We start from the raw sequence: 22340 nt of genomic DNA on the forward strand, positions 1-22340 counted from the left end.
ATCACGGAGAAAGAGCCCGCGAGGGGCGGTGAGCAGGTCACGCGCACAGGTGCGGGGAGGAGGAAGGCCAGGCGGCCGCCCCAGACGCTCGGCGTGGAAACCAACCGGGGCAGAGGTGACCGTCCTGCCGTGAGCCTGCTTCCCGGCGAGGCGGCTCGTTGCTGGAAGAGGAAGGCTGTGCTCGGTCCCGGGTCCCCCTGGCCAGACCCCGCCGTGTCCCGGCTGAAGGGCAGGAGGGAGCAGCCCCCATCCCCTCGCCCGGCTGCTCTCCTGCTTGTGTGGGGCACTGGCCGGCACGCCTTCCATTTTTACCACATGCCAATGAGCGGTGTGTCCCGACAGGGAGGCCCGGCCTCCCCATATCCGCAGTCAGAGCAAAGGAGCAGAGACACGGGGGGCTGTGGGGTCAGCAGCCTCCTCTCTGCCCTGGGGCAGAGCACTCTCGGGGGTCTTCAGAGACCACGGCACAGAAAAGGAAATGACCTTTTATTGATTCACTTCTCAAGTGGCTAGAGGAAATAGCTGCTGGTAGAGAGCACAGGGCTGCACGCGTGAGGTTCCGGGTTCGACTTCCAGTTTGCACGGGCCAGAGTGGTGCTCTGGCTTCTCGTCATCTCCTGTGAAACTATCTCTCATATTAAAAATAATAATGGGAGGCAGGCGGTAGCACAGCGGGTTAAGCGCTGGTGGAACAAAACGCAAGGAGCGGACAGAAGGATCCCGGTTCGAGCCCCCGGCTCCCCACCTGCAGGGGAGTCGCTTCACACGTATCTAACAACAACAACAATAATAACTACAGCAATGAAACAAGGACAACAAAATGGAATAAATAAAAATATTAAAATAGTAAGTGTAATAAATCTTTTTTTTTTTTTTGCCTCCAGGGTTATTGGTGAGGCTTGATGCCTGCACTATGAACCCTCTGCTCCAGATGGCCGTTTTCCAATTTTATTGGATAGGACAGAGAGAAATGGAGAGAGGAGAGAAAGATAGACACCTGCAGACCTGCTTCACTGCCTATGAAGTGATTCCTTACGCCGGTCCTTGTGCTTTGCACCACCTGCGCTTAACCTGCTGCGCTACCACCCAGCCCCTGTGATGAATCATTTTTTAAAAGAGAATGATCCTCCTCTTAACGTTTGTGGTCACACTTGCTTACAGTCACAAAGCATTTTTTAAATTCCTAGTGGGGTCTGATTCCTGCAAGCAGACTTTCAATGATGAAATGTTATTTTGAAAAACTATCAGCTTCAGAACGCTGATCACCCTCCGACATGTCTGTGCTTTAAGCCGGCACATAACGCATGAATTATAATGACTGCCTCGCACAAGGCAATGCAGCACTAAAGCACAGCTCCGACTTGAAGTCAAACATCCAGGGCCTAGAGCGTCAAGACAAGGCGTCCCCCAGGTTGGGGCTGGGGCTGGGGGCCCTGGTCCCTGTCTGTCTGACAGGAGCTCAGAGCTGCTAAGGAGAAGCCTCGAGGGTAAGGAGCACCCCCAGACGTGGGAGTTAAACTCTCAGTCATGACATCCTACCAGTGCAGAATCTCTCTGTGGACTGCAAAGGAGCAGGGCCTGTCCGTGGAGGCACACAGCCTGCAGAAGGGGAATTCCCACTCCAGTGCAGCCTGACCTACTTAGGGCTTGGGCTGGATTAACCCGGCCTCCGAGAATCCCAGAACTCCAGGTGAGGTGGGTAGCCACTGTGCACACTCTAGGACAGATAAAGAAACTGAGTCGCGGCTTCCTGGGCAGCCCGCTGGGGGACATCCTCTCCCTGCAGATCTGGGTGAGCAGCTCTGTGTCCTTGGCGCCTCTCTGGGAGTCGGTCTCGCTCTCCCGATTCCTCTGGAAGCCCCTCTTCAAGAGCAGACCCCACTGCTTCCAAACCCATCTCAGCACTGAGAGCCTGACATCAATAACAATCACTATAATAATAAAACAACAAAGGCAACAAAGGAGAATAAACATTTAAAAAAAAAAAAAGGATCCTGGTTCAAGCTCCCCGGCTCCCCACCTGCAGGGGGTCACTTCACAGGTGGTGAAGCAGGTCTGTAGGTGTCTCTTTCTCTCCCCGTCTCCCCTCCTCTGTCAATTTCTCTGTCCTATCCAACAGCAACGACAGCAATGACAACAACAAGGCCAACAAAATGGGGGAAAACGGCCTCCAGGAGTAGTGGATACGTCGTGCAGGCACCGAGCCCCAGCGAGGCAAAAAAGGGAAAAGAAAATTATCCGCATTAAGCCACTGCTGGCAAATATTTAGAGGAAGCACAGGGAAGAAGGCCACTATGTCCCCTGCACACAAGCCCACAGGGTGGGAGCCAGAGTGGGAGACAACATCCACACTGACCGCCGGGCGAGTGGGTTTGGGGATGACTGGGTGGTCATCTCTCCAGCAGAGAAGCAGAGAGCCAGCTCCCAAGGGGCAAAGGAGCAGTGCCCGGTGGTCTCTCCCTTCTCCTAGGACCGGCCCTTGGCTCCCACCACTCCAGGCGGGGAGGGGAGACAAGCCCTCGACCTAGAGAGGGCTGCCTCGAGGGTCTGGGCAGAAGGTCCTGTGGCCAGAGTGGGCAAGGGCCTCCTGAAGCTCGGCCCTGTCCCTGGCGACCCCGGGGGACCGTGGAGCTAACACCAGCCCCGCAGATGAGGAGCCTGAGCCTGCAGCCGCAGGGCCACCCCCAGCAACGGCCGCCACTCTCGCCTGCACTCCCAGCCGCTCCTGCAGGCCTGATGGTGGCAGAGCAGCCCGGGCGCCATCAGTCCCCACCCACCTGACAGTCTACTTAGCACACGCTTTGCCCGAGTCATTGCGTCTGGCTGGCGGGAGGGATAAATGAATCAGGGCGAGACACTGTCCCCTCCAGGGTGACAGGCCCCAGAACACAGGGCAGGGCCGGGCCGGGGGCTGAGGGAGGCGGGGAACAGTACATCTGCTGCGGGCACGAGCTGTTGGGGAGAAGGGATGTTCCTAATGTTTTCCTGGGGTCCCCGTGGGCGGGGGGGCTCCCCACCGCCCCACTGGGCCTCCGATCCCTCGCCCCGTGCCTGGGCCTGTGTCAGAGACACAGTGTGTGAACGCCATACGCAGGACCAAGTGCTGTCGGCACGCTGTTTCGGAGGGCTGGATTTATGAGCTTCACCAGAGTGCAGCGCTGGTAATTCATCAGCCGAACGTTTCAAGTAAGTAGCGCTGAGCTCTTAGCAGGCAGGGGCAGAGGGGTGCACAGCACCGAGGGCCGGGGAGGCCAGGGCAGCACAGGCCAGGCGGGGCCACAGAGGAAGGGCTCGAAGAGCAGCCAGAGCCGTCCTGCACGGCCGGTGGGGACCCCACGGCCACTCGGTGAGGACACCAGCCACACGCCGGGGCCAGTCTACAAGCAGCAGGGGACACCTTCGCCGAGGACGAGGACCACACCTGGCTGCCAGAGGGTCAGGGGACAGCGCAGGTGCTGCACGAGACTTGCACGCAAAGGTTCAAGCCCCCGGACCCCCAGTAGCCAGAGCTGAGCAGGGCTCCGGTCTACAACTACGGGACCCAGAAGCCCCAGCTCTGCAGAGAAGACGCTGATCGAGGGCAGTGCTGACAGCCAGTGGGCACTGTGTGTAGCTGAAGCAGGGCAGCCAGCAGCTGAGCGGCCTCCCAGCATTTGCCATGAAAGCCGGGAAGCACCAACCCCCCCACACACAGAAGGCTCCACGGACCCCGAGAACTGGACCCGGGCCACCTGTCCACCCTTCTAGCTACAGAATAGGCCAAGCGCAGGGCTAGCAGCCCCACCCCCACCCCCGGCTCTGCAGTCCCAGCTGGCCGAGGCAGAGAGGACTCAAGCATTCCAGATGCCGGTGCCACAGGCCCAAACCTCATTCAACTCTGATCTGTCTGCTCTGAAGACTCAGCTTCATTCACAGGGAAACTCCAGGGAAAGAACGGGAGTTTGCAGTGCTGGACGTGAAAATGACCTTTTCTCCCCCCATCAAAATGTTTCAGTGAGTCCAGGAGGGTGGAGGGTGCAACATTGAAGGTATCCAGCAATGCCCAGCACCTGACGGGTTCACCACAGGCCATCACACAAACCTCACTTTTCATTCTGTGATGCTCAGAGAAAAAGCAGATGCCACAATGCAGCTCCTGCCTCGGTGCTGTTCACGGTGCACCAGGGCTCACACCCGGGGCTTTGATCGTGGAACGGCTCAAGGACGTGGGGCGTGTGTGGGAAGGAGCCATCTACTGGGGATCTATCAAGCTAGACCCTTCTGACACTCACTGCTGTCTGAGTACCGGGCACAGCACCTGGCTATGCCAGCATGGGCCTTACACGGGTGGGAAGGAGTTTTCTGCACACACGCACACATGCCCAGAGACACACACACACACCCAGACACATGCACACACACCCTGAGAGACACGCACACACACCCAGAGACACGCACATACACCCAGAGACACACACCCAGAGAGACACGCACACACACACACCCAGAAAGACACACACACACACCCAGAGACAGACACACACCCTGAGAGACACACACACACACACGCAGAGAGACACATACACACACATGCCCAGAGAGACATGCACACACAGACACACACACCCTGGCAGACAAAGCTGGAGGCCTTGATGGCAACCAGCCGAGGCTTCTCTGAGCAGCGCAGCCTTCTAAGTCATGATTGCAATGCAGCAAGAATTTATGACACTGCTTATTAAAATTCTAATTGCACAATTAGGCCTTAAGGTATATATCTCCCCCCTTTGGTGACACAGACTGCTTTTCCTCTCTAAAAATACCCTGGCAAAGAACCAACCCAAGAAATTTTTCACAGAACAAAAGAGAAACAAACCCCAGCACCGGTGGTCCGGGAGGTGGCACAGTGATAAAGCTCTGGACTCTCAAGCATGGCGTCCTGGGTTCGATCCCCGGCAGCACATGTGCCAGAGTGATGTCTGGCTCTTTTTCTCTCCTCCTATCTTTCTCATTAATAAATATATAAAATCTTTAAAAAAAAAAAAAAAAGAATCTTTAAAAAAAGAACAGCACCTTGGGATGCCACAAAGGTGAGGTTCTTCAACTCTGTTAAGTCTTTCACATCACATCGAGATGGTGGGTGGTGGGTGATGGGGGAGCCTTCCATCGGCAACTTGTCTCTCCTGGCTGAGCAGCAGTGGGGCCAGGGAGGGGCCTGTACCCACACACCCTGCCCCGACCACACACGAGCCCACAGCCTCCACTGGGCCTCGGTTTCCCCATCTATCACTCTCCTGGGCCCTGTGCTATGCCCAGATCTTGTGACGCAGTGGATGAAGGTGGGAGAAACATGAAAGGCAGCCAGTAGATGACGAGGAGAGAGAGAGAGAGAGAGAGAGAGAGAGAGAGAGAAACAATACAGCAGGGCTAGCGAAGCAGCAGCAGCCCCAACCCCAGCAGGGAGGCAGTCAGCCACTCCTGGGAGGGCCGTCTCCATGGCTGTGGCCGTCTCGGGGCAGCACCTTCAAGTGTCCTCTCAGGACCGAGGCCCCAGGCCAGCGGCCCTGAATCCTCGCACACCTGCACACAGGTCCTGGGGCCTCGATCTCAGAATCCTTCGTGGGGACGCGAACGGCACTGAGCTTGGAGCCGGCCCGTTTGACCTGCTGGGGCTCTGCCACCGCTCTCGTTTCTTGCTCCCAGTAACCAAGAGCTGGCGGTCTAGTAACGAGCTCCCTACGCCACAGAGAGGCCGACTGTCAGGCTGCCGAACCCGGAGGTTTTTAGCCCTCAGCACACTGCTGGTATTCAGCAACTATCCGTGAGGACTAATGTGTGAAATTACTGAAGATAATGGTTCTGCAGAGGCAAGGGGGCGGCGGCTACACTGCCAACAGCCAGTAGGCAGAGCAGGACCCGCTCCTCCGGCCCTGGGTGGCGAAGAGCCGCACTGGGCGCTGGTCAGGCCGCTGGGGCCGGTCACTACACCGGCAAGGACGCCGAGGGGAGGCCGGGATGGCTGTGTCACCGCGCCCGCCGGGGAGTCACTAAGAAGAGGTGAGCCGTGGTCCACAAGGTGGTGCAGGGGATAAACCATTGGATTCGCAACCATGAGGTCCCGAGTTCGATTCCCGGCAGCACATGTACCAGAGTGATGTCTGCTTCTTTCTCTCCTCCTATCTCTCTCTTGAATAAATAAATTCTAAAAAAAAAAAAAAAAAGACCCCGGGGCCAGCTGGTGGCGCACCTGGTTGAGCTCACACATTACGATGCTCAAGGAGCCAGGTTTGAGCCCCCGGTCCCCACCTGCAGGGGGAAAGCTTTGCAAGTGGTAAAGCAGGGCTGTGGGTGTCTCTCTGTCTCTTTCTCTCTGTCTTGCCCTTCTTCTTGACTTCTGACTGTCTCTGTTCAATAAATAAATAAAGATACTTTATTTCACAGGCAGTGAAGCAGGCAGTGAAGCAGGTCTGCAGGTGTCTGTCTTTCTCTCCCCCTCTCTGTCTTCCCCTCCTCTCTCCACTTCTCTCTGTCCTATCCAACAACAACGACATCAATAACAATAATAATAACCATAACAATGATAAAAACAACAAGGGCTGTGGTCCGGGAGGTGGCGCAGTGGCTAAGGAACTAGACTCTCAAGCATAAGGTCCTGAGTTCAATCCCCGGCAGCACATGCACCAGAGTGATGTCTGGCTCTTTCTCTCTCTTCTTCTCCTATCTTTCTCATTAATAAAATTAATAAAATCTTTTTTTTAAAAAAAAAAAAGGGCAACAACAACAAAAAGGAAAATAAATAAAAACATTTAAAAAGAAAGAGAGAGAGAAAGAAGACAAAGAGGTGAACCGCTCAGTGGCTGCTCGGCGGCTTCAGTTTCCAGTCTCACCCGGAATCACACGAGCACAAACACCAGACTGGAGACCGCGCGGCCAGGAGGGCGGGCGGCCGGGGAGACCACGCACTAGCCAAGTCTTTGTGCGTTTTTCTACAGCGGGGTCCAATCTCACAAAGCAGCAGAGAGGAGGGAGGGAGGGAGAGGACAGGAGCGAGCTGATGAGAGCCTGCAGAGGGAACAGGCCCAGAGCCTTCCAAGTGCTGTGCTCTGGCCCCACCTAGTGGCGAGAGACTCCTGAGCCAGCAGCAGCAGTTCAAGACCCCTCGCCCCACCCGGGCCGGCACATGCCGGGTGATCAGCATTTACCTGCTGAACGCACACCTGACCACGCCCAAGGACCCTCGTTGCAGTCTCTGACGCCAGCTGAGGACACCACGGACAGCGCCCGGATGACAGTGAGTGCTGCTGTCTCTCTCTCTCTCTCTCTCTCTCTCTCTTCCCCTCCCCGCCACTGCCTCCAGGGTTATTGCTGGCACTCAATGCCAACACCACAAATCCACTGCTCTCAGCAGCCATTTTTCCTTTCTTTCTAATTTTATTAGATAGGACAGAGAGAAACTGAGAGAGCGATGAAGAGATAGAGAGGGAAAGACAGACACCTGCAGCCCTGCTTCACCACTCACAAAGCTTTCCCCCTGCAGGTGGGGACGGGGGGCTCAAACCCGGGTCCCTGCGCACTGTAGCGTGTGTTGCCGTCAACCAGGTTGCCACCGCCTGGGCCCTTTTCTTACTGTCTCTTCGCATCTGAAATCGGAAGGAAAACGGTGTACCGGGAGCAGTGAAGTCACGCCAGCACAAAGTGCCCCCCCAAAATGGTTGGTTTGTCTTTACACGCTGGAAGGTTCTAGGACGTGCGGATTCAGAGTCTGAACAAGCTGGGGAGCGGGCAGGACGGGGCACCACCTCCGAGCCTGCACACCAGCTGGCAACAGAGATTAGCAGCCAGAGAGAAGTGGAAGCTGGGTTCGCAGGACCTCAGATGCTCTAGCTCCTAAACATAAAAATAAACAAGCACCAAAGTGTACTTGGACAAGAATCCAAAACTGGCATGAGTAACTGGAGAAGTTATCAAAGTCGGTGACACATTAGGGACAGTGAACGGAGAATAGTGACCTCGAGCAGAAATCAGAAAGTGTCCTGCTGTCTGTCACAGTGGACACCGGCAGTGAGGGAGACGCAGCACATCACACAGGAGGGACACTCGGACTAACTGCAGAGCCAGGCGCCAGGACAGTGACCCAGGCGTGGGAGACCCCAGGGGCTTCAAGGAAAATGGAGTTTACAGAGGAATTCACAGTGCTTCAAGGTCCCACACTCCCAACTCAAGGCTACACAAGACGCTAATACCATGCAGGAGAGACAGCAGAGTAGTTCTGCAAATAAATAAATAAATGAAAATCCATGCTTGAGATTCCAAAGTGCAAAGTCCCAGGTTCAATCCCCGCACCACCACAAACCAGATCAGAACAGTGCTCTGGTTTGAAAGAAAGAAAGGAAAAAAAGAAACTACTAACATTCACCCAAGTGTTGTGCAGGGGGACTAGCATAATGGTTCTGCAAAGAAATTCTCATGACTGAGGCACCAAAAGTCACAGGTTCAATCCTTCACATCACCATAAACCAGAGCTGAGCAGGGCTCTAGTAAAAAACCAACAAATAGGGAGTCAGGGTGGTAGCGCAGCGGGTTAAGCGCAGGTGGCGCAAAGCGCAAGGACCGGCGTGGGGATCCCGGTTCGAACCCCTGGCTCCCCACCTGCAGGGGAGTCGCTGCACAGGCGGGGAAGCAGGTCTGCAGGTGTCTGTCTTTCTCTCCCCCTCTGTCTTCCCCTCCTCTCTACATTTCTCTCTGTCCTATCCATCAACAACAACATCAATAACTACAATTTAAAAAGGGGACAACAAAAGGGAATAAATAATTTTTAAAAAAATAAGAATTGGCCTGGGGGGGCTGTTAGGATGCACCTGCTCCCCGGGTGTACCCACCCCATAACCTGTGTTTCCCTGGAAGGCGGGCCAGGCCTGTCCTTCTCGGTGGACCGTGAGCACCTGGTAAATGGGGCTTCCCTGTTCACAGCCGCCTTGGTGCATGAAGCAGGGAGCCCTGGGCAGGGCCTGCGAGGGGAGGAAGGCGGCAAGGAAGGAGGCTGCCGTGGGCTCGGAGCAGAGGGGCCTGTGCAGAGGGGGCGAGGAGGAGACTGCCCGGCTCCTCTGCCCCACAGCCCTGGCAGGGGGCTTGCCTCAGGCCGGGTGCTATTCCAAGTCCCTGTAGCGCCCGAGGAGGGAAGCATCTCCCCATGCACCTGCCCCTCAATGCCGCGGCTGCCGCGGGCAGCTCACCGGGTAAGGAGCCCGGCCCGGCTCCAGGCCCAGGGTGAGCCCCTGGCTGGCGGGCGGTGCTGTGGAGTCTCAGCTCCGTCTCTACAACAGCAGGGAGACGGTGCTCTGGGGCCCTGCACCCCCGACGCCCGGGACACTGATGCGGCCCCGCTTCCCAGCAGACACAGAAGCCCGGCGGTCTCAGGCCGGCCTGGGGAGGACGCAGACCCCGACAGGAACCTCCAGGCGGGGCGCTCAGGGTCCTGCCTCTCTCCATCCGTCCACACTCTTTCAGCACTAGACGGGCACTGTCCCGCTCGACCTTGGACACCCCCTCTGGAAACAAACCAGCACCTGTGCCTGCAGGGTGCCCTGCCACACTGCCGGAGTACTCAGCACAGCACCCTCTCTGCTTGGGAGTGAGGACCCCCACCCTCTGCCCGCAGAGCCTCCTTCCCTCTCTCCAGCTCGTGCTGGGTCTGTGACGGCCCGGCCCCCCGCTGCAGCTCAGCGCGCGGGACCCCCGAGGGCCCCGGCACCACTAAGCCATGGAGTGGCCACCACTCTGCGTGCCCACGGCCCAGCTCAGCCACGTCTGGGGCGGAAAGGACGTGACCTGACTGTGAGGCGGGGACAGCAGACTGGGATGGCACGAGATGGGAGGAGACCGTCTCACAGCTCAATTTGCACAGATTTCTCGTCTCCGGCTCTCCCGGCGGGTAGACTGAGTTATGAGAGTAAAATTCCAACCCAGATAAGAAATAACGTAACCGTTTAGCCTCCTGGCAAATTATGTTCAGCACCCACTTTCTCAAAATGACAAATATCAAGCCTCTCGAGTGGAAAAATCCTCCCAAGCACAGCGCCAAGTGTGCAGTGCAGCGGCCGGGGGAGGGGGGAGGGGGGGGAGGGAGTGGGAGAGGAGGGGAGAGGATGGGAGTGGACGGGCACGGGACGGGATGAGGGAGGCGGCTGGGTCCGGCAGAGGAGGAGGAGGGCTGTGCTCGGCCTGGGTGACTCAGCATAGCCTCCAGCTGCTGGCGCCCAGGCCTTAGAAAGTCAGCAGCTCTGACCTCTGCCACACCGAGGATTCCTCAAGAGTAGACAGCACAACGGTCATACAAAGAGACTCTGAGGCTTCAAAGTCCCAGGTTCAATCCCTGCACAATCATAAACCAGATTAGTGCTCTGTCGAAAAAAAAAAAAAAGGGAGTCAAGCGGTAGCGCAGCGGGTTAAGCAGGTGGCGCAAAGCGCAAGGACCTGCGTGAGGATCCCGGTTCCGGCCCCCGGCTCCCCACCTGCAGAGGAGTCGCTTCACAGGCGGTGAAGCAGGTCTGCAGGTGTCTGTCTTTCTCTCCCCCTCTCTGTCTTCCCCTCCTCTCTCCATTTCTCTCTGTCCTGTCCAACAACAATGGCATCAATAACAACAATAGTCCGGGACAGAGTACGGTGTGGTGCCCCAAAACAAAGGACTCTGAGAAAGGTGGGATTAGGATAAGGCAGAGGGGGCTGGGGTCCTCAAGCATGATGATGGAAAGGGACTTTGGCTGGGAGAAAAAAACAACAACAACAACAATAGTAACTACAACAACAATAAAAAAACAAGGGCAACAAAAGGGAAAATAAATATAAAAAAATTTTTTAAGTTGAGGGAGCTGAGGAGACAACATCATAATGATGCAAAAAAGGGAACAAATAAATAAATATATAAATAAGTCCAGCAAGTCAATAAGACTGCGCTTCCTAGACCACCTTTCACCAGGAAAAAAAAACTTTTTTATTTCTTAGTTTTTTTTTTTTTAATTTATTTATTCCCTTTTGTTGCTGGGGGCTCGAACCGGGATCCTTACACTGGTCCTTGCGCTTTGCGCCACCTGTGCTTATCCTGCTGCGCTGCCACCCGGCTCCCTCACCAGATCTCTTTGACACTGTTCACATGCAGGCGTGTTGCCCGGGGACCTGACACTGAGGGGCAGAGGCTGACAAGCCCACAGGGACCTGAGCCCCTCACTGCTCCCAGGCACCCACGGAGCCCTGATTTCATCAGCATCACAAGTCCTACTTTGACTGCTGCAGAAGCTGAGGCCCCAAGAACTCGAGTGTCTCACGCAAGCCAGAAGCTGAGCTGGGTTTCAAGCCCAGACACATCCTATTCCACAGCCCAGCGGCAATGGCATTTCCTGAGAGATTATCAGAAATGCAAGAATCAGGCCGGGAGAAACGGCCCGGCACGCACAGAGGTCGCCTGACAAGTTGTGAGTTCCTGCGTTCGATCCCCAGCCCCAAACAGGAGCAACAGAAACTAAGCAGGTCTTTCATATACCTTTGGCATCTCTGGGCCTCACAGCCGGAGGCCAAACTTTTCAGATGGAAAGAGACAGAGAGGCAGAGGGAGAGAAAGACAGGACAGCATCAGAGCTTCCCAGCGCGGTGAGCAGCCGCACGGAGCCCGGGCCCGGCACACCGGCGCAGACGCCCTCCCGGGTGAGCTGAGCTGGGGGCCTGGGAACAAACATTTTCACTCTGCAGCTGCTCCGTTAAGAGCGGGACTGCAGAGTCCGCTGCTAGCTGCACGTTCAGCTGCCTGAGCACGTGGACGCGGACTGGGCCATGAGCCGCCGTCACGCTCCCAGCCGCAGCCTGCGGGAGGTCCAGCTGCCCCTACACGCCCTCCACATTGGTCAGTATCAAGCTCCTTTTCTTCTTGGCCCAGCTTTCAGATTCTCTTCAAGAAAGCAACAGATGCACATGGTTTAAATAAAAAGGGGGGAGGGGGAGTCGGGCGGTAGCGCAGTGAGTTAAGCGCAAGGACCGGCTCAAGGATCCAGGTTCGAGCCCCCGGCTCCCCACCTGCAGAGCAGTCGCTTCACAAGCGGTGAAGCAGGTCTGCAGGTGTCTGTCTTTCTCTCCCCCTCTCTGTCTTCCCCTCCTCTCTCCATTTCTCTCTGTCCTATCCAACAGTGACATCAATAACAACAATAGTAACTACAACAACAATAAAAAAGCAACAAGGGCAGCAAAAGGGAAAATAAATAAATAAATATTTTTAAAAATAAAAGATAGAAAATAAATAAATAAATATTTAAAAAATAAATGAAGATAATTAAAAACATTTAATCAAAGAGAAATATATAACTTATAGCATAAAGCCAGTCCTTGCTTCAGAAGTTAGAGAGGCAAGCGCTTTCAACTCTTAGCTATGTCTTGTGGCCTGGGAGGTTGCCCAGTGGTAAGGCATTGGATTCTCGAGCATGAGGTCCTAAGTTCAATCCCTGGCAGCACATGTACCAGGGTGATGTCCGGTTCTTTCTCTCTCTCCTTTTATCTTTCTCATTAATAAATAAAATCCTTTAAAAAAATAAAATTAACACTAAGCTGTGTCTTCTGCTTTTACCACTCTATCATGTCTCCTTTTTAAAAAAATATTTATTTGGGGAGTCGGGCGGTAGCACAGCAGGTTAAGCGCAGGTGGCGCAAAGCGCAAGGACTGATGTAAGGATCCCGGTTTGAGCCCCCGGCTCCCCACCTGCAGGGGAGTCGCTTCACAGGCGGTGAAGCAGGTCTACAACAATTAAACTACAACAATAAAAAAAACAAGGGCAACAAAAGGGAATAAATAAATATTTAAAAAATCAATCTCTAAAAAACAAAGAGTCTGATGCATTGGGGCCGGGTGGTGGCACACTTGGTTGAGCACATGTTACAATGCGCAAGGACCCAGGTTTGAATCCCCAGTTCCCACCTGCAAGGGAAAGCTTTGTGAGTGGTAGAGCAGAGCTGAAGGTCTCTCTGTCTCTCTATCACCCCTTTCCCTCTAGATTTCTGGCTGTCTCTATCCAATAAATTAAAATATCAACATTAAAAAAAAAGAAGAAAAAAGAAAAAGAAAAAAGAGGGGCCAGGTGGTGGCGCACCTGGTTGAGCGCTCCTGTTGTAATGCACAAGGACCCAGGTTCAAGCCCCCGTCCCCCCTGCAGGGGGAAAGCTTTGCGAGTGGTGAAGCAGGATTGCAGGTGTGTCTCTCTGTCTCTTTCAATCTTTGTTTCTCCCTTCCGCTTGATTTCTGTCTCTATTTAATAAATAAATAAAGATAATTTTAAAAATTAAAGAAAAAAGAGAGTGGGGGTAGATAGTAAAGAGACCAATAGGTCTGCAAAGAGACTCTCACGCCTGAGGCTCCGAAGTCCCAGGTTCAATCCATAAACCATCAAACTATAAACCAGAGCTGAGCAGTGCTCCTGGGAAAAAAAAAAAAAAGAAAAAAAAAAGAGTTTGATGCTACGGCTACTGCGCCACCTCCTAGGTCACCCTTTGTCGTCAGATAACTGCGTTCTTTGCCTCTTCCGGACAGAGTTATAGGGATACTAAGGTGCTGGGGCAAGCGGCGGCTGCTTCAGCAGAGCACACACCTCACTACGTGAGGACTCGGGCTTGAGCCCCGGCTCCACATGGACACACCACGCGGCCGAGAAGCTGCATAAGCAGGGAGTGGCATCTCTCTCTCTCTCTCTCTCTCTCCCTCTGTCTTTCACCACTACCTTAAGAGAAGGAATGAGGGGGAGTCGGGCAGTAGCGCAGGGGGTTAAGCACACGTGGCGCAAAGCGCAAGGACCAGCGTAAGGATCCTGGTTCGAGCCCCGGCTCCCCACCTGCAGGGGAATCACTTCACAGGTGGTGAAGCAGGTCTGCAGGTGTCTGTCTTTCTCTCCCCCTCTCTGTCTTCCCCTCCTCTCTCCATTTCTCTCTGTCCTATCCAACAACAACATCAATAACAACAAATATAGCAACAATAAAAAAGACAACAATGGCAACAAAAGGGAAAAATAAATAAATAAAATAAAATAAGAGAGAAGGAATGAGGGAAGGAGCGATATCACTGGGAATGTTAGCATCACAGAAAGTCCCAGCAAAAAAAAAAAAAAGGGTGGGTTACAAAACCCAGGACCAGGGTTCACTCCCCCACTCCCCACCCGCAGGGGAGAAATTTCACAAGCAGGGCTGCAAGTGTCTCTCCCTCTCAATTTCTGTCTTGATCCAAAAATAAATAAAATATTTTCTTTTTATTAAAATGTTGTACTTATATATTTTAGTGAGATATGCAGAGAGACAGAGAGAGATAGAAGCTAGAGTCCTGCTCAGCAATGGCTATTGGTGGTGCTGGAGACTGAACCTGGGACCTCAGAGCCTCAGGCAGGAGAGATTTCTGCAGAACCTTTCTGCTGTCTCCCCAGCCCTCTCCCTATGTGTAAGTGTAGCCCAGGCCACACAGTGACTAGAGCACTTGCATGACAAGTCCTGAGCTTGGTCCCCAGCACGATTCACGCACGCCATAAGGAAGCCCTGGTTCTCTCTCGTCAACACACAATGTTTTAAAAGGGTTCTATAGGTGAGCCGGGCAGTGGCACAGCAGGTGAAGCGCAGGTGGCACAAAGTGCAAGGACCGGCGTAAGGATCCCGGTTCGAGCCCCCGGCTCCCCACCTGCAAGGAAGTCTCTTCACAGGTGGTGAAGCAGGTCTGCAGGTGTCTGTCTTTCTCTCCCCCTCTTTGTCTCCCCCTCCTCTCTCCATTTCTCTGTCCTATCCAACAACAACATCAATAACTACAACAATAAAAACAACAAGGGCAACAAAGGGAATAAATAAAGTTTGGAAGGTCTTCTCATGTGTTACGTATCTTTACGTCTTTTTTTTTTTTTGCCTCCAGGGTTATTGCTGGTACTCAGTGCCTGCACCGACCTGTGCTGGATTAGCACAGTCAACGGCCAAGCCTTTCCCACTACGAGACACGTTCTCAAGATCTTCCCGCACAGTCATCACCGCCCAGCTATCATCCACATTGGTCTCCAGCTCCCACTGATTCTGTGCTCGGAGAAACTAAGATGGAACTTTCGGAAAGCAAACTGGCGTCTGTTCAGTGATCTTACCAACAAATCTATTCCTGCAATTCCAATTAACTCTATCCCCTCTGAAGATTCCTACAGGCGCTTCTGCCAAGCCATCTTCAAAGCAGCTTCCCAAGCCATTCCTCGTGGGAGACGTGCTAACTATACGCCTTGTCTTGATGCTGAATGCGAGCAACTACTAAAGCAGTATGATGAGTCAGGCGACCCAGATGTGGCCGACCATCTCATTGCCTCCCTGGATGCAGCATGCCAAGCCTGCTGGCAACAACTCACGGAAAGTCTGAACTTCACCCACTCAAGTAGGAAGGCCTGGAAGCTTCTTCATAGTCTGGGTGCCGGTAGCCAACCCCCTCCCGTCTCCCATCCTCCCGTATCTCCAAACTCAGTGGCCAGTCACCTAACTCAAGTTGGAAGTGCTAAGATCGACCCAGTCTGGAAAAGAGAAATTTCCCATGAGTGGTTATCCCACTTCTGTTTATCTTGTCCATCTCCAAAACTCTCTCCCTTTACACTGTCTGAACTGGAAGACGCTTTGAAGAGGGTTAAACCGGGAACGGCTGCTGGCTATGATAACATCACCCCAGAACTCATTCTTAACCTGGGCCCCGCGGCAAAGAAGTGGCTCGCTTCATTCCTGTCCCACATCTTGGAATCTGAGTCTATGCACAAAGTTTGGCGTCGTGCGAAGATTATAGCGGTTTTGAAACCAAAGAAAGACCCAACACTGGCCGCCAGCTATAGACCAATTTCTCTCCTCTCCGTGTGTTTTGACAAACTCTTTGAGAGGTTGCTTCTGTCACGTATTTCTCATCTTACAGAGAAATTCCTATCTCCCGCCCAAGCTGGTTTCTGCCCAGGAAGATCTACCTGCGAACAAGCCCTGGCCCTCTCAACTTACATTGAAAATGGATTCCAGAAGAATTTAAAGACGGGTGCTGTCTTTGTCGATCTCACAGCAGCCTATGACACGGTCTGGCTCCGTGGTCTCCTAGTCAAGATCTCAAGATGCCTGCCTCCATGGGTGGCCAACACTATATCGTTTCTTCTCCAAAACAGAAGATTCCGGGTGCATCTGGGTGACAAGTCTAGCAGATGGAGACTTGTCTCAAGTGGCCTCCCCCAGGGCTCTGTTCTGGCTCCTATGCTATTTAATATTTACATCAATGACCTCCCAGAAACTTCTTCAAGGAAGTTCATCTACGCCGATGACATCTGCTGTGCAACTCAGGCATCCAAGTTTGACATCCTCGAGGAAACACTCACGAAAGACATGTCTCTGATATCTGATGACTGTAAAAAATGGCGACTAATCCCTAGCACTGCAAAAAACGGTATCATCTGTTTTCCATCTACACCATGCCTCGGCCTCGCGTGAGCTTAATGTGCAGCTTGACGATACGAGAATCCGGCATGAAGCCCAGCCAGTCTATCTTGGCGTTACTCTCTATCGCACCCTGTCATTTCACGAACATCTCATAAAAACTGCAGCAAAGGTGGGCGCGAGGAATAACATCATTGCAAGACTGGCCAGCCTCATGGGGCACGAGCGCTTCCACACTACGATCATCCTCTCTGGCATTATGCTATTCCACTGCAGAATACTGTGCCCAGTATGGTTCCGTAGCCCCCATGTCCACTTGGTCGATTCCAAATTATATTCCTCCATGAGGATAATTTCTGGAACCATCCGTTCCACCCTGGTTCCATGGCTGCCAGTTCTTAGCCACATCGCCCCGCCAGATATTCGTCGGAATGCGGCATCATCTAAGTTCATTTCCCACGTCTACGCTCGACCAGACCTACCAATATACGCGGATATCTTCGCCCACCCTGTCCAATGCTTGACGTCTCGTCACCCAATCTGGTCCCCTACGCCTACACTGAACTTCTCTGTTCTAGACTCTTGGAAACAGAGGTAAAGAACAAACACCTCATCACAGACCCCTGCAAGCGTCAACCCAGCTTTGACCTAGCACGTTATGATCGGGCCCTCCTCAATCGCTATCGAACAGGCCATGGCCGGTGCGCCGCTATGTTCCATCGCTGGGGAGCCAGAGACGACCCGAACTGCCCCTGCGGCTCCAGACAGACTATGACCCACATAGTCAACGACTGCCACCTCTCCAGATTCAAAGGAGGTCTCGAAACTTTACATCAGGCTCAACCTGACGCTGTTGACTGGCTACGGAAGAAGGGCAAACGCTAGAAGAAGTGCCTGCACCATGAATCCACTGCTCCTGGAGGCCACTTTTTTCCCCCGTTTGTTGCTCTTGTTGTAGCTTTGTTGTAGTTATTATTGTTGTGTTGATATCATTTGTTGTTGGATAGGACAGAGAGAAATGGAGAGAGGAGGGGAAGACAGAGAAGGGGAGAGAAAGATAGACACCTTCAGAACCACGTCACCGCCTGTGAAGCGACTCACCTGCAGGTGGGGAGCCGGGGGCTCAAATTGGGGTTCCCATGGCGGTCCCTGCGCTGTGCACCACATGCATTTAACCCGCTGCACCAACGCCCGACCCCCTTATCTTTACCCTTTACCCCTTTATGTTTATGAAAGAAAAAGAGTGCATTCTGCCCCCACTCATGGGAATCTACTTGTGTGTTCTCTGCTGCTCTCTTTAGGTCAGGAATGGAACCCAGGACCTCGCACGTGGCAAGGCACACTCTCCAGGCCTGAGTCACCTCCCTGGCCACTCGTTTTCTTTTCTGACAGGAGCCTATCCAGCTGTCTCAGCGCCGTGTTGACAAGGCCACCCATCACCCCACCTGCAGCCTTGTCCATTACTACCAGGTTCCTTGCAAAGGTTCAAGACCTCAGCAGTACCTTCACCAAACTGAATGAAAAACCATGACATTTATTTAGAATTTAAAAAGAAAGAAAAAAAAAAAAAAACCCTTGAACAACAGAAACTCCTGAAGGAAAAAAAAAAAAAAAGGACAGAAGTGAAGGGGTGCCACTGTCCAGCTTCAGACAGACCTGGGAGCAAAACTTGGCGCTGAAACACAATGGGACGGAACCGAAGATCCACAAACAAAACCCTCCACACGTACGAGCAACCAGCTCGGGACGCGGGGCACAGGCCCGTCCCAGGTGAGCGAGGGGGAGCCGGAGAGGTGGCCCAGCAGGGCGAGCCGTCCTCGGACGCCGGCCTGAGGCGCTGGCGCTCTGATCTCGCTCTTCCTCTCGGAAAGACACAGACCGCACAGGGGCACCAAGCAAAGAGGAAGCACCGTGGGTCGTGGAGTCTCACCCTCTATCCAAAAAGAGAAAGAAAAAAAAAGAAAAAAGTCCACTGAAGCCAAAGGATTCTGCAGGCACAGAAACCTCACGAGCCCTGGTGGCAAAACAGGAGACGAAGAGCCCTGTGTTGTGGCCCCTGTGTCCTGTGTCCTGGCCCCTGCGACCTGGCCCGTGTCCTGGCCCCTGTGTCCTGGCCCCTGTGTCCTGCGTCCTGGCCCCTGCGTCCTGGCCCCTGTGTCCTGCGTCCTGGCCCCTGCGTCCTGGCCCGTGTCCTGTGTCCTGGCCCCTGTGTCCTGGTCCCTGCGTCCTGGCCCCTGTGTCCTGTGTCCTGGCCCCTGTGTCCTGACCTTATTTGTACTGAGACTCACTGCTGGTTTCAGAGAGCTCCATGCCCTGATCACACCTGGCTGTGAGCCGCCCTGTGTAAAAGGCCCTGTTATCTTCAATTATCTTCCACAAAGCCCGGAGGGGGTGGTGGGGGTGAGGAGGTAGGTGACAGAGCAGAACACCAGTCTACCAGCCTCCCCCGTGAGAAGACCTGGGTTCCATCTCCCACACGAGAGAGCGCTAAAGACAAAAGCAGACAGCCGGGCAGGTGGTGGCGCACACAAGGACCCAGGTTCAAGCCCCAGGTCCCCACCTGCAGGGGAGAAGCGTCACAAGGAGTGAAGCACGGCTGCATTTCTCTCTCTCTCTCTCCCTTTTTATCTCCTCCTTCCCTCTCAATGTCTCTACCCCAAAATAAAAACGATGGAGCTGGACGGCGGGACACCTGTTTGAGCGCACGTTACCAACATAAAAACTAAAAATGACAAAAGCAGGCAAACACCAAAGTGTCTTCTCTCTATAAAAATAAATTAATAATTAAGTTAAATTTGGACCAGACCAGCAAAACAACCCAGTTGGATAGTGCATTGCTTGTCATGCACATGACTCAGGTTCGAGCCCGGCCTCCACTGCACTGAAGGAAGCTCTGGTGCTGTGCTATCTTCCCGACCCTGCCCTTCCTCTCTGTACAGCTCTTCCTAGTGTCAGCATGGAACCATGAAATCCCAGGGTCGGCCAAAAATACGACGGCCAGGGAGCTGGCTCAGTACTTAGGGCAGGCCCTGGGTGTGAGTTACACCAACTGAAAAACAGAAACAGAAACCAATGCCTGGGACATAACTCGCTCCCCAAATAACCTAATCGAGAGGTGATTTGTGCTGGGTCCTCCAGAGAGCAGCGTAGGACCCCCACCCCCACGAAATCCACAGTTCTGTCCCCAAGGTCTCTCAGCAAAACACCCACAGTTCTTGCATACACTTCCTTCTTTGATTTCTTTACTATAACCAAGTTAGTCAGAAGTGTATTGACCTTTGCTGACGCAGAACACAGCGGTTAGACTTGAGCAGGACATATATGTAACCGTGGCAAACTTTGCGTGCCTTTACGGTACCGATTAACAGCAATGTCTTAAATGCTGACGGGAACAAATGAGCTGGGTCAGGCCTGAGATTGTAGAGGAAATCAACGTTCCACACTCTCAGCAAATACAATCATGACCTGAGGGGACAGGTCAGGAGCTAGGACGCTGAAAGCCTGCTTCTCCCTGTCCTGAAAACCCCTACACCAGGGCAAGGGAAGGGGCTGCAAAACTGTGGTCTCATAGCTTCTCCAGCACTGAAACACCAGCTCACAGACGACCCGGGGCTCTGAAGACCCTGGGATACTGGCCAGGGAGGTGTTTCAACTGGCAGAGCACAGGACTTGCGAGCCTGAGGCGCCCAAGTCGCCCCCAGCTGATTTTATTTCCTTGTTCAGACCAGACGACCAGTCAGCTCTGGCTCATGGTGCTGCAGGGGCTGAACCTGGGATTCCGGAGTCTCAGGCAAGCCGATTATGCTACCTCCCACACCCTAAATGAGGCGACTCCTAAGATCTGACTCTATGTCATGTCACAAACGACTGCTACCTACCACCATGCTGGAAACTAGATGGAAAAATGAGTAAAGACACCTTCTCTTGGGCGAAGAAATAGTATAATGGTTATGCAAACAGACTCTCATGCCTGAGGCTCTGAAGTCCCATGTTCAATCCCTGGCACCACCATAAACCAGAGCTGAGCTCCTGTGTGTGTGTGTGTGTGTGTGTGTGTGTGTGTGTGTAGGTGGCGCAAAGCACAGGGACCGGCGTAAGGATCCAGGTTCGAGCCCCGGGCTCCCTACCTGCAGGGAGTCGCTTCACAGGCGGTGAAGCAGGTCTGCAGGTGTCTGTCTTTCTCTCCCCCTCTCTGTCTTCCCCTCCTCTCTCCATTTCTCTCTGTCCTAGCCAACAACAACAACATCAACAACAATAATAATAACTACAACAATAAAACAAGGACAACAAAAGGGAATAAATAAAGATTTTTTTTTTTTAAAAAGTCTCCTAGGAACCGTGATGCTATCACCCCGCCCGCATAGACCTTCCTATCAGCTCAACTTTTCCTCTCGGAGCTACATCAGATCTGCTGAAGTCCAGAAAACCGGACAGGCCGCAGGGAGTTTGCACAGCAGCCAATACACCGGACTTCGTGCCGGAGCCCCACAAGTCCCAGGCCGGATCCCGGCACCAACTTTCTTCTTTTATTATTTTTTTAATTTCTTTTTAATATTAATTTATTTATTCCCTTTTGTTGCGCCTTGTTATTTTAACTTTCTTTCTTTCTTGCCTCCCTGGTTACCGCCGGGGCTTGGTGCCAGCACCAGGAATCCGCTGCTCCAGGGGGCCATTTTTCCCCCCCTCGTTTTGTTGTCCTTGTTATTGTTATTATTGTTATGGTTGGATAGGACAGAGAGAAATGGAGAGAGGAGGGGCAGACAGAGAGGGGGAGAGACAGACAGACACCTGCAGACCTGCTTCACCGCCTGTGACGTGACTCCCCTGCAGGTGGGGAGCCGGGGGCTCGAACCCGGATCCTCTCTCCGGTCCTCGCGCTTCGGGCCATGTGAGCTTAACCCGCTGCGCTCCCGCCCGGCCCCCGCCAACTTAATCGATTTATTATTGGAGGGAGACGGAGAGAGAAGAAGGGCGGGGAGACGGGGAGACGGAGAGACACCCGCCGCGCCGCCCCGCCCGGCCACTCGTGCGGCTCCCGCTGCAGGTGGGCGCCGGGGCTTCGAACCCGCGTCCTTGCCGGGCCGGCCCGCCCGGGAACAACGCCTGAGCCGCGCCGTCGGGCCCTACCTCGCAGCTGAACTCCATCTCGGCGTCCATGGTGGCGATGCGCACCGTGAAGGTCTTGGGCTGCTTCCTCTTGAGCGAGCTGAAGCTCATGCGGGAGGCCAGGGCCCCGGCCATGGCGGCGCACGGCGCTAGCCCCCCTGCAACCCGGCCGCCGCCATGGGAGCCGGCCCGCCGCGCCCCGACGGCCCGAGGCTGCCCCGCGCGCGATCGCGCCGAGCTCGGCCGCGCAGGCGGCGCACGTGCGCGGGTGTCACCGCGTAGCCCCGCGCCCCGCTCGTCCCGCCCCGCCCTCGCCCCCAGACCACCGTCGGCGCAGCCTAACCCTCCGCCCAGCCCGCGCGCCCCGATTGGTCGACGGCCCCCGTGAGGGCCCCGCCCCGCCCGCTTCGCGGCTCGTGCCCATTGGCCGAACCCTCTGGAAGGCGGGATCTCCGGGTAAGCCCCGCCCACTCCCCGGAGGTCCACCAATAGTAAGATTCTTCTCGCCCCAGGCCCACGCCCCCGCACAGGAGTCTGCGCGGAATGGCTGCCGCCGCTGTCACTCCAGGGCTTCTGCGCACAGGGACCGCCTCCTCCGGAGCGGCAAGCTTGATTGACGTGCGGGGCCGGAGTCTGTCCCGCGGGCTGCGCGGTGCCGGGGTCGCCGGGTCCAGGGGCACCGGGTCTGAGAGACACACCGCGCCCAGGGAACGGACGTTCATTCCAGAGCACAGCCCTGGGGTGCGAGGCCCTGGTTGACACGGGGCTCCGGAGGCGCAGGGGTCCGGGGACAGAGGGACAGACGGACACCCGGTCCAGCG

General features: G+C 54.4%; 1 protein-coding gene across 12 annotated transcripts in view; it reads right to left on the bottom strand.

Annotated features, from left to right (window-relative positions):
• The window catches only part of LOC107523668 (merlin), a 263651-nt gene extending 241785 nt beyond the window's left edge, over positions 1–21866 (bottom strand). For 8 of the 12 annotated variants that reach the window (XR_009550361.1, XR_009550362.1, XM_060192862.1 and 5 more), the window contains exon 1: positions 21541–21791. Coding sequence is in view for 10 of the 12 variants with exons in the window: in XM_060192862.1 (XP_060048845.1) it covers positions 21541–21654 (114 nt within the window). In the remaining 2 variants the exon portion in view is untranslated. Of the gene's footprint in view, positions 1–21540 lie in introns of all 12 variants that reach the window. The other 4 variants (XM_060192865.1, XM_060192864.1, XM_060192863.1 and 1 more) reach the window with 3 other exon arrangements.
• Between the last annotated feature and the right edge of the window lie 474 nt (positions 21867–22340).

The sequence above is a fragment of the Erinaceus europaeus genome, chromosome 6, assembly GCF_950295315.1.
Source record: "Erinaceus europaeus chromosome 6, mEriEur2.1, whole genome shotgun sequence".
Lineage (NCBI taxonomy): Eukaryota > Metazoa > Chordata > Mammalia > Eulipotyphla > Erinaceidae > Erinaceus > Erinaceus europaeus.